At 33.5% G+C, this 17,829-nt stretch overlaps 1 protein-coding gene across 27 annotated transcripts in view; it reads left to right on the forward strand.

The window, feature by feature from the left end:
* Window positions 1–17,095, forward strand: part of LOC127956515 (pleckstrin homology domain-containing family A member 5) — a 140,249-nt gene extending 123,154 nt beyond the window's left edge. For 7 of the 27 annotated variants that reach the window (XM_052554491.1, XM_052554500.1, XM_052554495.1 and 4 more), the window contains 17 exons: window positions 728–781; window positions 2,098–2,178; window positions 5,278–5,343; window positions 6,674–6,754; window positions 6,836–6,985; window positions 7,069–7,170; window positions 7,305–7,413; window positions 8,495–8,538; window positions 8,696–8,830; window positions 10,110–10,233; window positions 10,312–10,427; window positions 11,333–11,536; window positions 12,408–12,557; window positions 13,256–13,365; window positions 13,447–13,592; window positions 14,708–14,830; window positions 16,158–17,095. In XM_052554491.1, coding sequence (XP_052410451.1) covers window positions 728–781; window positions 2,098–2,178; window positions 5,278–5,343; window positions 6,674–6,754; window positions 6,836–6,985; window positions 7,069–7,170; window positions 7,305–7,413; window positions 8,495–8,538; window positions 8,696–8,830; window positions 10,110–10,233; window positions 10,312–10,427; window positions 11,333–11,536; window positions 12,408–12,557; window positions 13,256–13,365; window positions 13,447–13,592; window positions 14,708–14,814 — 1,779 coding nt within the window. In that variant the 3' untranslated portion in view covers window positions 14,815–14,830; window positions 16,158–17,095. The remainder of the gene's footprint in view (window positions 1–727; window positions 782–2,097; window positions 2,179–5,277; window positions 5,344–6,673; window positions 6,755–6,835; window positions 6,986–7,068; window positions 7,171–7,304; window positions 7,414–8,494; window positions 8,539–8,695; window positions 8,831–10,109; window positions 10,234–10,311; window positions 10,428–11,332; window positions 11,537–12,407; window positions 12,558–13,255; window positions 13,366–13,446; window positions 13,593–14,707; window positions 14,831–16,157) is intronic. The other 20 variants (XM_052554504.1, XM_052554510.1, XM_052554521.1 and 17 more) reach the window with 13 other exon arrangements.
* Window positions 17,096–17,829: the final 734 nt, after the last annotated feature.

A 17,829-nucleotide genomic window follows, 5' to 3' on the forward strand; every position in this document is an offset into this window, starting at 1 on the left:
CTTAACTTAAAATTTAATTTTAAACTTTTTAAACTGGCCAGGCTTTCTCAAGCCAACTTAAAGTTTGTCTTGACGAACTTTTTTATCTAGTTAAAATTAATATTGCTGTTTTTAAAAACAAAACAAAACATTTATGTCACAAAAATATTAAGCATTAGTTGAGCAGGAAATCAGCTTACCAGACCGATTTCTGAAGGATCAAGTCAAATTGCATTTAAAAAAAATAATAGAAACTTATTTTAAATTGTAATAATGTTTCATGATTTTACTGTATTGTTGATCAAGTAAATGCAAACTTGCTGAGCCTTTATTTGATAAATCTGAACTATTCCAAACTTTTGAGCCGCTGTTTGGAGAAACGTCTCTTCCTTTCCACGAGGATGTGAAATCCCTCCAGTCCTGTAGGTTTGGATCATGTTTTGTGCGGCTGCTGCATGCTTCTGACACAGTTTGAGGAACATGATCTGCAGAAGTTGTGTTTCTGTTTGCAATCCTCTCTTGATAGCAAGATGTTTTCTTTGGTGGACCCTTTATGTGCAAGAAGCTCATTTCTGATTTGCTCTTCAGCTTGGTGTCTGGCTTATAAAAGTGCATGATGAACTTGAGGAGAAAGTGGAGTTGCAGTTGTTGACTTTGACTTTTTCTTTTGCACTTCCCCTGCTCTGAAGCCCACATCTATGGTTTTCTCACTGCTCTCCTCTCATCTTCTTTCTCTTGCCGTCTCTAGAGTGAAATCCTTTCCCATCACCTACAGAGGAATCTCATGTACTTGGACAGCCAGGTGAGGGCCTTTCCTGTTTCTCACTTCCTGTTTCTCATTGTCTTATTTCTCTGTCTCCTGTACTTTTATTACAGCGCAGATCAAACGGCCCACAGTGCATCTGCTGCAGTTCTTTGTTCTGTTGAAGTTCTGTTGAATGCAGATGGTGTCTCTTAAAATAGCAGTTCATTCAAAGCATTTTTAGCAACAAACCATGAGCCGGGTGCATTTGTATTTTTTTAGTTTTTCAGGCTCAATTCTCAGTGGTAGCCTGCTGTGAAAGCATTGTATTTTTCATTGAACTAACAGATCACAGCAGTAACTTGTCTATTTTTGAGCTACATTTCATGTGTAACAGCTCTAAGAATTGACAAAATGAATATGTAGACAAGTATTCAGTAACGGATGGAATGAACAACTCATCCAATAAAACATTATGATGTAGCTGAGTATATATATATATATATATATATATATATATATATATATATATATATATATATATATATATATAATTGCTTTGAAATTACTCTTAAAGTTTAATAATGTTTTTTTTTTGTTGACATTTTTAATTAGTTTGTCATTTTATTTATTTAGCTTATTCTAGTTGCAAAGGCAACATTTCTTTTAATTTTAAGGTTGAGTTTAATAATTGTATTTTATTTTATTTTTCGCGAATGCAGTTTAATAATTGTTATATAAATTATAAATAAGATTTATATTTATTTATTTAGAGATTTTTCTCTGTGCTATCTTATTAGTTATTTATTTTAATATTATAGTATATTTTACAATTTCAAATGAGCTTTTATTATATTTTCATAATATAATTATATTTAGAATTTAATATATATATATATATATATATATATATATATATATATATATATATATATATATTTTTTTTTTTTTTTTTTTTTTTTTGATGTTTTAGTGTTAGTTAATAGCAAACCAGACTGTTGCAGTTTTCCTGTAATTCTTACATAGTAAATAATACTAATGCAGCATTTTTATTATTATTATTATTATGAAGTGCATCTCTGAATAAACATATCTTGGTGGACAGTTTGATATTTTAAGTTAAGCTTTTGTCTCCACTGACCTTTTTGAAAATGGTCAACTCAGAATAGCACTATCCAGCAAATCTTCTTTGACAGGAACCAATTATTGTCTTTTAACATTGTGTTGCATTACTGAAGTGCACACAGTCATTATTCTGCAACAGCGAACAGGAAAAACGCATAAGTACAGCAGACATGTGATATCTGTTAGACTCAAAAGCTGTAAAAACAGTTTTTTGATAATTCCTGTTACTCCTCCTCCTCCTCGTGCACTAGATGAAGGAGAATGAGCCAGTAATCTTCATGATTCACACTATGATTGAGAACTCTGCACCAAGGCCACAACTGTACCAGCAAGTAAGGTCTTGGAACACACGGTCATGCTCCTCCCCTCTTGTGTCATGGCCCCGCCTCTTTGTTGAAGCTCCACCCCCTCACTGCCCCATCCTGTGTCGGTTTCGCTCCAGCACATCCCATTGGCTCTCCTTGTTGTTGTTTTCTTGTTGAAAGTGGAACTGGTATTGGCATGGCTTGATCGTTTCGTGTGAATCCCAGCTGCTGGTGCTAATGTGCCGTTCATTAGCAATGGCTCCATCCATCACGCCGGCTTTCATGTGTGACTGGAGTCCAGTGTGGTTTACCAAGCCTTTTGACACCTCCAAAAGAAAAGAATTGCCCTGCTTTTATGAGCTTTAAAGGCCCATTCACATCAGATAAAACTCTTAAGTATTAAGTTTTAACAATCATTTAATAAGAATAGAGAAGTCATGACTAAAACGTTAATGACACAGATGAACAATATTAGTTTAATCATTATCAGATTACTACTCATGTATTTAAAGCAACATTAAAAATAATTATTGTTGGTGTGAACGGGCCTTCAGTAACCAGAAACCCCATGATGCCATGCAAATTGTTCGGTAAGCATTGGCTGTGCTGCGTGAAGTCAGTCATGTTGCAAACAAACAATTCAGAGTGAAATAAGGATTTATTGGCCATTAAATCTATTTTTTTTTTGGCAATGGAAGATATTTAATATACCTTAATTGTTGTCCTTATGACAATGGAATTATGCTGATTTGAGTGAAACTAAACTAAAATAATAATAATAATAATAATAATTTGACTGTTACATGCACCAATAGTTTTATTAAAAAATGTCCCTGTGGCTCAGTGGTAGAGCATTGCGTTAGCAGCGCAAAAGGTTGTGGGTTCAATTCCCAGGGAACACGTTAGGTAAAAAATGTTAGCCTGAATGCACTGTAAACCGCTTTGGATAAAAGCATCTGTTAAATGCATAAATTAAAAAATAGTGCAAAATAGTTTTACATGTGAGAAAAATGTAAACCGGCCAATTCATTTTTTATTTAAACTTAATGTAAATATAGTTATTTTGTATGTAATATTAATTTTAGCAGCCTTAAATTACAAGTTAAGAATGAAATGTTTCTGTAAATGTATCTTACTAGGCAGCCCACCCTTTTGTGACGGTCTCTGCCCTATTAGCATATAAACAGCCCTGAGGGGGAAGCAGCGGTCCGACATTACTGTTCTCTTGCTGTAGCTGCTGGAGACACAATGTCAGCACCAAAGAGCCATTAAAAGTGTTTTGTGTTGGGATGCACCAATGAACATAGGAGTCTCCATAGACCGCTGAGGACACGTTGTTTAACTTTTATTTTCAGAGGAAATGTCCCGGGAAAAAGTGGCAATTTCAACAAGCTATAAAAAATTATCTGTGGGCTATTTTGAGAGAAAACTTCACATACACACTCTGGGGACTTCAGAGAACAATTTAAAATATTGTATCAATGCATTCTATGGCACCTTTAATCAAAAAACATCCAAAGTATGCATTATTACTTTACTAGGCATGCAACTGCTGCAGTTAGATTTCATTTGCAGCAGATAAATAGCATTTAGTTGCTTCCATCAGACAGTTATTCTCACTGTTTGATGAAGCTAGCTAGTTTATACACTGGATGGTCGTGTCTTGAGTCTCCAGTTGTTTTCGTAAGTGCACTTGAAATCTCAGAGATCCTGTGGAGTGTGATCAGCTCGGGCCATTGCCAGACCTCTGATCTCAAATTGATGAATTCTTTTCTTTAAAATTGTGGTTCAAACTCTGCGTTTGTGTGCCTCTGGTGTCCCGTAGCAGATGTGAACGTGTACGACACGAGCGCTGTTAACAGTGTAGTGATTTATTTATTTATTTATTCTGTTTTTAGCACACCAGATGGTGCTGAAGCAGCTTTATTTCCGTGATGAGATGATTCATATCTACAGAAACTCATCCGGTTGTTGGATGATAGTGTGAATGAGTGTCTGTGCGCTGCAAAAAAAAAAAAAAACATTCTTACTCCGTGTTTTTGGACTGTTTTCTAGTACTTATATCCAAACGCCTTTAAACCAACATATATTTACTTCAAAGATACTAAGTCTTAAAAAATCGTTTAACACAAATCATCAATAACACATTACTTGAGATTTATTTGAAGCCTTTATATATAATGCATATCAAAATAAGACTTAAAGCTTAAATTAAGAATTTACTGGATTATCAGATGGTACTATTTTGCAATATTTTTTTTTTAAATTGCTAATGAAAATACAATTATTTAGCCATTATTTTATCATAGTTTCCATTTTAGCATTGAAAATACTGATTTTGTACATAAAATATTCAAGATGCATTCATATTTCTTACAAAGGCCTATTCATTAGATCATTAGTTTAGCTGCCTAATCTGAAGAATATTTCATAAATGCACTGAAAAAAAATGGTGTTGAAATATTTTCATTTAGAAATATAGAAATAAAATAAATTAACCTGAAGCATTTGTATTTGATGCATTATAAAAGTATTTTAATGCAATAATTATGCATTAAATAGTAACAGCTATTTTTAGATGTAACAAGAGATCTGCAAATATTCTAATGCATTTTAACAGTTTACAATTATTTATGAAAATATATAATGCATTATAACAAACATTATGAATGCCTTTCATAATGCATAAAGATTTGAAGTGAAGTCTTAGCAAAATATCATAAATGGGGTCAGAAAAATGACAGCTTCCTCCAAACTGTTAGGATGGAGTTTGCATGTTTCGTGTGGATTGTGTGGTTGGTGTCAGTCCCAGTGCTGTTGTATGTATTGTGACTGTATATGAAGATCCCTGCTGCACAGTACCACACATTTATAGTACACCAGCTGCAAGTGTTAGAGGATTTACTGAAGTTACTGTTGCAAAAAAGTTCATTATTTAACGTCTACATTTGTTTTTGCCTTCATTATTGATGAGTTGCACGTATAGCAGTAGTAAATCGACTGTACACAGACTCATGACGCTTGCTCCATCGCTTCATGTGCAAGCTCTCAAAGCTGTAATCCTCGCTTTTCTAGGATCTGTTATATAATGCTTGACATATCTTACATTATTTCCTCTCATTGCAGCAGATGAGTTCTGAAGAGTACAGAGAAAACACCTACTTATACAGACCCGAGGAGCTGGACATCGATGTAAGCTGACTTAAATGATTGTTGATGATGATTACATTGAGATAAATATTATTTGAGTCGGTGCCTCTGTTAAACATAAAAAAAAGAAGACAAAAAGAGTTATTTACAGCAGTTTATCATTAGGAGTGAATCTTGAAATATGAAACCTGAAGCAAGAATTATTAAACATAAAAACTGCAAACGATTAAACTATTTTTCAGGCTAATTGGCAAATTTGAAAAGAAGATATTATAAATTTAAATTTAGTTTAAACATTAAATTCTGTAATTCATATTTTAAAATGTAGATGTTTGTAAAATAACCTTTTAAAAGCTTTTCAAATAGGATTTTTCTATCCCATTTTTGTTTATTAATTATTTAAATCTTTGCCAAGTTAAAAATGCTGTTGAATAGTCGTCAAGATGTATTATAGTAGTTAGTGGGTGATCATTAATTTATCATTCATTTATGGAATATGAACTAAATATGGAATCATAAAACTTACTGAAGTCTAAGAGCAAACTAAAAATAAATACTGCTGTGCATGTCATTTAAAGCTTTTCATGCTGCTGAAATACATTATTCTGACATAATTATTGGTGTTGTTTTGACATTTTGATGTTTCGTATGACTACAGGAAGGAAAGACTGGGATTTCATTTGATTCCATTCCCTTCCATTCCATTTGATTTGATTCCATTCCATTTGATTCAATTCCGTTCCCTTCCATTCCATTTGATTCGATTCGATTCCATTCCATTTGATTCCATTCCATTTGTTTAGATTCCATTCCATTCCATTTGATTCCATTCCATTCCATTTGATTCAATTCCATTCGATTCAATTCCATTCCATTTGATTCCATTCCATTCCATTTGATTCAATTCCATTCCATTTGATTCAATTCCATTCCATTCCATTTGATTCAATTCCATTCCATTCCATTCCATTTGATTCCATTCCATTCCATTTGATTCCATTCCATTCCATTTGATCTGATTTGATTCGATTCAATTCAATTTTCATTTGATTTGTTTTGATTTTTGTGTAATGATAATTATTCTACAAGCCATTTTTATGACCTCACATTCACATTTTTCATTATCATATTATCATATATATATTCAGGATGTGAGTTGTGGAGGATTCTTTAATGTGTATTTCTTAATAAAAAAAAATAACATATAATATATATATGGGTATTTTATTTAAAATTGAAATAAAATTAAACAATTTATTTTAAAAGATTTTTCCCTAATTCTGGTATAATTGTTCTTCTTTCGATTTAACACACTCACATTCGTTGTAGACTGAAACTTACCCATTATCGGTGTGTATTTGTTCCGTTCCAGGCGAAGTTGAGTCGACTATGTGAGCAGGATAAAGTGGTGAGAAGTCACGCAGAAAAACTGCAGCAGCTCCACAGAGAGAAGGTAACAAACACGTCTCTCCTGAGCGTCTGGCAGGTGCTCGTCTCAGCCGTCTCACTCGCTCGTGCATGTGTGTGTTTGCAGCACACGCTGGAGACGGCCTTGCTGTCGGCCAGTCAGGAGATCGAGATGAGTGCTGAAGACCCCGCGGCGGTGCAGAGCGTCATCCAGCAGCGGGACGTCCTGCAGAGCGGCCTGCTCAGCACCTGCAGAGAGCTGTCGCGTGTCAGCGCTGTACGGCCCTCCTTACATTTGCTTTGATTCATGCAATGCTACACGCTCTCAGTCGCTCACCCATAATGCTGTGCTGCTGACAGGAGCTGGAGCGGAGCTGGAGGGAGTACGATCGGCTGGAGGCGGACGCCACATTGGCCAAAACAAACCTGCTGGAGCAGCTCGAGGCCCTCGGGAGCCCACAGGTGACATGTGTGATTGAATACTAGCAGTATGCCCTGTGATGCCCTTCTAATAAATACTTTAGTCATTTCCATGAGCACAGATCTTAATATATTCTAGATGTATTGTGTATAATATATTGTGTGTGTGCGCACAGACGGAGCCGCCCAGCCAAAAACACGTCCAGATCCAGAAGGAGTTGTGGAGGATTCAGGATGTGATGGAGGCGCTGAATAAGAACAAACCCAAGAGAAACACAGAACCCAGTGAGAGAACAAGAATAACACACAAACACACTCCCATAATCAACAACACGTCACTAACAGACACGAGCAACACTTCTGACACTTTGTTTCAGATTCTACTTGTTCAGACAATGTTTTTATTTGCCTCAGCAAGATTTATTTGACAATTTTATACTCTCTCTCTCTCTCTCTCTCTATATATATATATATATATATTTATTTATTTATTATTATTAATTTATCTTAAATGCACATTTTTGTTCATTAGTAATTTGCAATAAGACAAGACAAAAATATTTTAACAACTTTTCCTATTTCCATTTTATAATTCTATATTTAGTTGTATGCTTTAATGTGTATTTTTAAATCTGTAAATTTTCATGCACTACTTAAAATTAGTTTGAATCTTTTTTTTTCAACATAAAAAATATTTACTGTAATTCTCAATAATAACACCAGACAAAAACGATACCATTTTAAACCGTTTCCCATTTCCATTTAATAATTTAGTTCTGTTTAGATTTATACTTTAAAATTTAAAGTTTAAATATATACATTTATCATTTTTAAATATATTTTAATACATCTTGCCATGAAAATGTATCTTTACAATACTTTCCAATAATACCTCAAACAAAACCTTTTTTTCAATATTTCATTTTATAATTCTATAATTATACTTCGAAAATTCTTATTTCAAATCATACATCTCATACATTTTAAGATTTATTTTGCAATTAGATTTGTTTTTCAGTTTGCCAATAATAACTGGCGATTAAACCATTATTATTATTTATTTTAATATTATTTATATACTGTTATAGTATTACTGTTATGACATTTTAATTTTTTAATTTAATTTCAGTTTAATTAAATTGTATTATTTATTTTCACTTACGTCTGTTCATTTTTTATATCACACTTTACCTTGAATTTATTTTTTCAATTTAACATTCAAGTTTTTTCTTCTAATATTTATTTATTATTTAATTCCAGCTTTATTTAAATTAACTGAATCCGTAGTTTTCATTCCCGTTAACAAAAGCAACACTAGCAGCCGTGTATTCATACAGATTTGACCCTCCTTCTTCTGTATTTGTAGGTTTTCCTGGCGCAAACCCTCTGTCAAACCTGCATAAAAGTGAAGTAAGTGATTATCCCCGACCTCATGGTGATGATGTTTGTGTAATTGTTTAAACGCACACACACACACACACACACACTAAGGATCCTCAGCAGGAGTTGAGCTGTATTGTGCTGCTGTGATTGGTTGGTTGTTGGCGTGACTCTGGGTTGTGTGTAGGAGTCAGACTCAGTGCCTCCTCGTCCTCCTCTCCCGTACTCGTATGAGGGGGGAGACCGGCCTCCTCACGCACCCCGCACAACCCCTCACCGGCCCGAGGACCGCAAGAACGCCCAGCGCAACGGCACCCACAGCGTAAGACGCAGCTGTGACCCCCTCGCCCACCCCATCCCATCTTCATTAACACATCACCATCGCCTCTGAGATCAGATCGTGTTTGTTAGCGATAGAAGAATATATCTGCTATTCTGAGATCTGAGAAGCATCCCCGTTATCTCAGCCTCATCAGTGGATATTCAGTTAATTCTGCCGGAGTGTATTTACTTGTTTATTGATTTATTTTTCATGACCACCTATACATCATTTAACGTCATAAACAGTTTATTTTTTATATGTATAAATTTTTACTGAGCAGCTTTATCTTATTTAACATCTTTAAAAATGTCAGCCTGATTTCTTTCCAATTATTTTTGAAAAAAAAAAATTCTGACAACCCATAATTTCTGAAAAGAATTATGTAATAAATGTATCCTGACCACTTTTACACTGTAAACAATTCCAAATAGTGTATTTTTTTTTGTGTGTGTGTTTTTTTTTTTACTAACCACCCATATATTATTTATTATTTTTTTATATAATTTCAGCCCTTTTTTAATTTTCCGATTTTTTGGTGTTGAGTATTTCTGACCACCTGTATATAATTTTAAATCATTAACAACTTCTGACAGATTGTTTTTTCATTATTATTATTTTGACTGAACACCTATAAATTGTTTAAGATTATGAATAATTTTTACCTGATTTCTTTAAATTAAATTAACTTTGTCAAATAAATAAATACATAAAAAACAGTACCTATAGTTTTATATTATATTATATATATATATATATATATATTTAAATTTATAAAATTTATATTTTATTTGACTATTTGAAATATTACATTTCATAAATGATGCATTATATCAGTCACCTACTCTTTAGATATACCAGCATTTGAAGGAATATTTCACCCTAAAAAAGCAATTTTTGTTATTATTCACTCATCCTCATATCACTACAGGCTTGTATGGTGCCATTTATTTGTTTAATAAAGAAATAGTTTACCGTTTTCATTTTGTGCAGAATATTCATGTTAAAAAATGTTTTCCTCCTTTTTCAAAAAGTCACTTGTGTCGTCTTGGTTTTATTTCAAGTGTTTTTTTTTGCTTTTTAACCTCTTGGTTTTTTCAAACGTTCACCCTTGAGCTCTTCCTGTAACACATCCAGTAGATCCGCAGCATTAGCTCATCCTTTGTTTTTTGATTCCCATTTTAATGTGTAACCCGTGATCATAACCTTCACGTGATGCCAGCAGAATGTGTGCGTCTCGTCTGGTAAATCATGTGTAAACCGGTGAGATCTCTGCTCGCAGGGGCCTGATTACAGACTGTATAAGAGCGAGCCGGAGCTCACCACCGTAGCCGAAGTCGACGAGAGCAACGGCGAAGACAAGTCTGAGCAGACGGCAGAGAAAGAGCCACTCGGCGTCACCAAAGGTGCCAAACAACTCTTTCTCTCACTCCTATCTCTGTTTATCACTTGAAGTCCTAACGGTGTTCCTGTCTGTCTGTCAGGTGTCGTGTACCCCGTCGGAGTGGTCAGTCCCAGGACCAAATCACCCATGCCTGAATCCTCCACCATCGCCTCTTATGTCACCTTGAGGAAGAGCAAGAAACCTGATCCCAGAACAGTAAGGATGCCGTTTATTCTGTATGTAATGTAGAAACTGAACTGTGTTTGACAAATGTTTGGATAGATTTGGCTTAGAAGAGACGAGTAAACATGTGAAACAACAATATCCTGCGCTGATGACATGACTTTAGCTTTAGTTATCATTTGAGACATAATAAGCTTATTTAGCATTTTATTTATTTTGTACATAATTTAAGTTAATTTGTATAATCGTGTATATTTTAATAAATGGTAATATAAAATATTAATGCATGTATATAATAACATTTTATTTAAAGTTAATACTTGATAATTTAATATAATATTAGTTTTAATAATATATTTTTATATTATTTATTATATAGTTTTTTGTACTCGTTTTTGTAATATTTTGTTAATATATAAATATATAATCTAAAATATATCCAAATTCATCCAGTTTATATGTGTATACATTGCATATTATTAAATGTATTAAATTGTGTGTGTGTGTGTATGTGTATATATATATATATATATATATACACATTTAATTTATTTAAATTTTATTTAATTTAATTAAAAAAAAACACACGCACACATATATAAACAATATTAATGGAAATACTATATTATATAAAAATATTTGATTATACATAAAAAATAGTTTCGGCTAAAAACAATTTGAGTATTTCACATGAATCTTTGTTTAATATGCATGTATTTGTTTATGCATATATATATATATATATATATATATATATATATATATATATATATATATATATATATATATATATATATATATATATATATATATATATATATATAATATACACATTTTGTTTGTTTAATATATTGTTCTTGCTTCTTATGTCATATTAACATTTGTGAAGTATACATCTGTATTTGTGTATATAGAGTGTATTGTGTGTGTGTGTGTAGTCCCAGCCGCAGGAGCGTCCGCGCAGTGCGGTGGATCACATGAGCAGCGCTGTGGAGGTGGGCCGGACACGCATGAGTGTGGAGGAGCAGATGGAGCGCATCAGGAGACACCAGCAGGGGGCGCTGCGTGAACGAAGACGAGAGGACGGATCGCTGTCCCGCAGCCTCTCCTTCACCAAAGACAACCTCTACTACACCCTACAGGTACAGATACACTCGCCAGCTTCCCGTTTCTGCTCTTCAAACATGAGATTCGCTATATGCCCCCTTCTTTAGAACAGAAAGAAACATAATTCATGCATTTAAAAATAGTTTTCCATGTGTGTTGCAACAGTCTTTTCAGTTCCATATAGTGCACATAGAAGTCACTAGAGATTTTGTGATGAGTTTTTGGCTCGAGGTCTGCATTTAAAGTCACAGATAAAACAAAAAAAGGGTCCTGTTCAACTGATGCTATAAAAGTAGCAGCACACAGTTCTCTAGAATATCATTACATGCTTAAACATTCAGATCTGTGCTCATGGAAATGACTAAAGTATTTATTCGAAGAGTACTTTTGCTAAATAGTGTATGTAGTGTTATGTTTTTACCTTGTACACAGAAATATGAGACAGTAAACCTTGTGTCTGTTAGTTGACTATCATCTGAGGTTTATAAATGTCTCACATGAGTGAAACAGCTCAGACTACCACAGGACCTGAATTACATTTACATTACATTTACATTTATGCATTTAGCAGACGCTTTACCCAAAGCGACTTACAGTGCATTCAGACTATCAGTTTTTACCTAACATGTGTTCCCTGGGAATTGAACCCAGAACCTTGTGCTGCTAACACAATGCTCTACCACTGAACCACAGGATCACATACATCAGTAACGGAGCATCCGTGTCACATTCCCATCATGAAGGCTCTTCCTCTCTTAAACCTGTTCTGTCCGGTTCATGAGTCACTGTGCTGCTGCTGCTGATGATGATGATGATTCCCACAGCGCTGCACTTTGCAGTTTTTCTGCTAGGCGTTAGATTGGACGTCTGTGAACGTCTCCATCGCTTCCTCTCCTGTTCCCTCAGACGCGTAAGAAGAGCCCGGTGATCTCTCCAGACGAGCAGGACACGTCGCCTGAGGAGCAGCCACAGCTGACCACCAAACCCACTGATGCAGAAGAAAACTGCAGGAACACGGACCATGAGGAATCTGGGAGTGACAGCTTGGAGAACAAGGTGCATACTCATACACGAAAAACCTGAAGTATGATATTAATATCTAGTAATAATTACATCAAATAATTTAAATACATAAATATTTGCAAAATGTAGAAATAGAGAAATATATATATATATATATATATATATATATATATATATATATATATATATATATATATATATATATATATATATTTTTTTTTTTTTTTATTCCAGCCAGTTGCTAAGTTTTATATACTTTACCTTTATGTAGCAAGATACAGTAACTAAAACTGAAATAATGATAAAAAACTTTATGGGCATGCTAAAAACAATTATAAAATAAACATAAAAAGTATGAAAATAAAAATGTCAAAGGTGCACAACAAAATTGTAAAATTAAAATGCTATGAATAAAAATACACAGTAGTGTCTTAATGATATTTAAATAACCCTGCTGAAAGAAACTGTTGATCATGGTCATAAAAGCAATTTATTATATATATAATATTCTGGTTGGGTTAGGTCAAGCTTTATATTATATTTATTATTATTATTTTTGATATTGCATTGGCATTAAAACTGGGATCAAGAATGGTGAACTATTAATGCCACTTGTATCGTGACCACCCTTACATGAATTATTATATTATTTATACATTTATATATGTAACTATGCCTCAGTGGTGATTGAGGGAGCAGTGAAGACTGAAGGTGTTTGTGTCTGTGCTCAGGAGACAGCGGCCGTGTCCCGATCGGCCTCCATTAAAGAGAACGAGGACCAATCAGAGCCCAGACACACCAGTCCACTGGAGTACAGCAGGACTCTGGCCACTCAGAACAGGTACAGACCGCTTCACACACACACACACACACACACACACACACTCACTCAGGACTGAGCGCTCTCCGCTGTGTGTGTCAGCTTACAGACGGCCGTCATGGTGCGTGTGGGCACTGAGGAAGACGAGGAGGAAGAAGAGGAGGAGGAGGAGGAGGAGAAGCCCTCCAGTCAAGAGCAGGACGTGTCGTATGAGCTGAGCAACAGCAAACACAGCACACTGATGTCAGGTGTGTGTCTGAAACACTGACACCTTTAGATTCCAAACCTCTTCCTTTAGAATATATTCACTTGTAGATTTATGAATTGATATGTTTGTTCACATATTACACTATATAGAGATTAATTCTTCATTTAAATGTTTTTTTTACTTCTATATTGATTTATATGTTATATATTAGAGTACTTTTAATATTTAAATTAATATATATATATATATATATATATATATATATATATATATATATATATATATATATATATATATATATTTAAATATTGAAATTAAAAAAATTATTTAACTCACCTCAAGCTGATACAAACAGTTGTGTATTCGAGTGTTTTATAACTGTTTTGTGAATTTGATTTTAATTAATGATACACTAATTTGTATATTTATGTTCATTTATTTATATATATATATATATATATATATATATGTGTGTGTGTGTATATGTGTATCTTTATTAATATATGAATATTTATTAATTTAAATATCTATAGAGTAACAATTTATTCTAATTAATGTATTATATTTTGTTAACTCTGTGCACCTGAAATTGTTTTTTTTTTTTTATTGAATTTGATATTAGTGAATAATATATTAATTTGTATATTTATTTGTTTATTTATTTATTTAATTATATAAATTAACTCTATATTTATATATGTATATATTTAAACGTCTATATATTTGTAACTTACATATTCATTTAGTTATTACATTATATATTCATAGAGCTATTTAACATTTTAAATATAATTCTTTGCACATGAAGCTCGAACACTTAACCTGTGTTTTCATATTTTTTTTTAGTGAATTTGATTTTTGCAAAAAATACATTAAACATGACTACTACATATATTTTGATTTACTAAAAAGAATCAGTTCAAAAGAGTCATTTGATAGAATCCAAAAGAAGTCTTTATTTAATGCCCTGCTTCAACGTGATTAACCAGCTGTGTGTGTGTGTGTGTGTGTCTGTCTCTCTCTCTGTGTGTGTGTGTGTGTGTGTGTGTGTCTGTCTGTCTCTCTCTCTGTGTGTGTGTGTGTGTGTCTGTCTGTCTCTCTCTCTGTGTGTGTGTGTGTGTGTGTGTGTGTCTGCATGCACTGTGGGTTTTTCAGTGAGCAGTCTGTCGACTCCGCCCCAATCTCCAAGCTCCTCCTCCTCTCCCCCACCTCCACCCTCCCCCCCACAGCTGACGGACGGATCGCACTTCATGTGTGTGTGAGCGGAGAGACGGACGAGTAAGACACACACACACACACACACACACAGTCTGACTCACTTCACAGAAATTACAGTGTTTGTTTGAATCTCTCCTTATGTGTTTGTAATGACTCTGCTCATAAAACCAGTTTCTGAGGGGTTTTAATGCATCATAAACACAAGCGTGTGTGTGTGTGCGTGTGATAATCTGTCTGTTCTCGGTGGAAAATGAAGCATTCTCTCAAATTAAGCAGAAATTAGCCTCCTAACTAGAGTTCATTAGCTTCATAGAGTCTCGGTGAGCACAAAGCTTCACTGATTAACAATGCAATTAAGAGTCATTCAGACGCCACTTCACATGACAACACGCTCATATATATATAAATATACAAACTCTTTTCCTATATGTATCAATTTTATTCAGAGGCCCAAACTGAGCAAAAACTATATTTGGTGACGATCCTGATGTTTCTATCGACAATATAAACATTTGTATTACCTGCATGAACGCTTACCTTTTAATTGCTGTTCTGTGGAACGGAGAGGATTTTAATGTGTTTTTGTCAGTAAGTGAAGTCAGTTAAACACAAAGGCGATTTGTGTGTCTTAATGAAAACAGCTCAGGTGTTATGATGAAAATATTAAAAGTACTGCATTATTTAACTGCTGAAAATTCTTCTTGATTGCATGAAGATTGCATTTGTTTTGCACAGCAGTATGAAGTTCACTAAGAAAACCCAGAGTCACATTTCACTCCAAAATCAAAAGAAAAGCATCAGTTGTATTTTACATAACAAAAATGTTGTTGTTTTTTGCATTAAACTGAGTTATGAAAATCAACCCATTTGAATACCTTTTTAAATAAAAATCTGCATAAATTAAATTCAGTATTCAACAAATACTAGCATAATTTTTTTTACAGTTGAAATTGAATGTACTTTCATTTCATCTTTTTTATAATAGTATTTTTTTTTATTGCTGTAATAAGATGCCAGAAATGTGCTTAATGTTTTTTAAATCAACATGCATATATATATATATATATATATATATAAAATGCAAATGTGTTAATGGTCCATTTGTCTGTAAAAAAAAATAAAAAAAGTTTTCAGACATGGTATATTATGTTGAACTGTAATGTACCTGTATTGCCATAAAAATATTTTTAAACACTGCATCTTTTTTATTATTACAATTAGAATTGTGATAACAATCTGCAGAAAAGCGTGCATTTAGTGCTCCGTTTTTGTTTTCGGATCAAATGTGACACATGCATGATTTTTTTCCCTTTCTTTGAGACTCATTTAGATATAGAAATGTTAATATATCTGTAACACAAGTGTGTAAAATGTTGTGTCTGTCCAGCAGCCTCTCCGCCGACATCAGTGAAGCTCAGCATGTGAGGAGGGGACGTCCCGTCGTGAGCCAAACACATCATCATCATCATCATCAGAGACGGACAGGACACAGAGACGTCCAAGCCTTAGTTCAAACCATTCTTTTATAGTGATTATTATTTATATTCCTCTTGAGTTTCCTGACGCATCTGTAGATGCCAGAGTTTTATTGTTTGATGGGGTGTGCAGACGCGTCTGAGGTGCTATCAAACCCTCGCTCGTGTACATTACAGCGCTCAGACTCGCTCTCAACAGGAAGTGGAGGGACAAAGCCCTTTTCTTCAGACTCCTGAGGATCGCGTTCAACGTTGGCTTGTTTTATATGGATTTGAATCAGTCTCTCTCCTGGTTTTACCTAGTGTTTTTAATGTCTGACACCCATCGTTTCTTTTTTGCTGTTTGTGTATAAACGATGTACAACTATAAAGAGTCAATAAAGTGCCAGCGTACTGCTGCCGAAGGACAGGATTTGTAAATGATCTGTATGTTGGATAGTCCGCAGTAGCCACCACACTGTTTCCCGACACACTCATGAATGTTCCAGCTTACTGTACCTTTTATTTTTCTATGGCTGAGATGTATTTAACTCTATAGAGACGAGTACAGAGTATTAGCGTTTTCAGAAGAGTATTCCAGAGGTCGGCTTTGGTTTGAGGAGAACAGCACACCACGAGCAAGCGTTTATAGCCGTTGATAAAGCAATAAAAGCAGGGTTTGGTGTTGGATGTACAAACTGTAAAGTTCATGATGTATATACTGTACACCATTCTATGAGCAGAGCAGAGACGCAGAAGAGGTTATGTATCAGAGTCAATATGCAAATGTTCAGATTTCATCTGTTTTATATCATGTGAAATAAATGTTGATGTTCTTATATATATATATATAAATATATATATATGAAAAGCTTTCGATTCCTTTTTTCTGTCTGATGAATATTACAAAAAATATATACTTTATTTTTTATTTAAAAAATATGTACATATATTCATTCAATTATACAAACATTTTCTCTAAAATTTATTATGCATTTAATTTGATTTAAAAAAAATACACTTAAAGTACATTATGTTTTCTTAAATATTAAATGTACATATAATATGCAATGTTTAAAATTACTTAAAATAGCTAAATTAGAAAATTATTCATTAGAATATCCATACAGTTCTATATACGTGATATGTAATTTTTACCTACAAGTCTATTTTTTTTAATACTTTTGTTATAATGTTTGTACTGTAGTGCATACTCTGTGTGTGTGTGTGTAAACGTTTTGATAAATTACATTTTATTAAGATAATATTGTAAAGCACATGTTAAAATATTACACTCATAAATGTGTTATTTACAATTATGAAAAAAATTTAAATTGCATGTAAAACTAATTATTTTACAAGTAATATTAGAATGCAATTTATTTTATTTAATAAATTTACTTTTTAATTGAATTAATTTTATTATTTTGTATGTTTGTTCATATGATCTTAGTGGCTTTACAGAGTACACTCTCCCAAAACTATACAATTAACTACAGGACGAAAACAGGCTTTTGGAGTCTAGTACTTCTATTTATATCCACGTTCGAAGCCTAAGATTTTTAGTCCATTAAAGAGTTAATGAGGTGTTTTGTCACCATCTGC

This window comes from Carassius gibelio, chromosome B4 (genome assembly GCF_023724105.1).
Source record: "Carassius gibelio isolate Cgi1373 ecotype wild population from Czech Republic chromosome B4, carGib1.2-hapl.c, whole genome shotgun sequence".
In the NCBI taxonomy this organism is placed as follows: Eukaryota; Metazoa; Chordata; class Actinopteri; order Cypriniformes; family Cyprinidae; genus Carassius; species Carassius gibelio.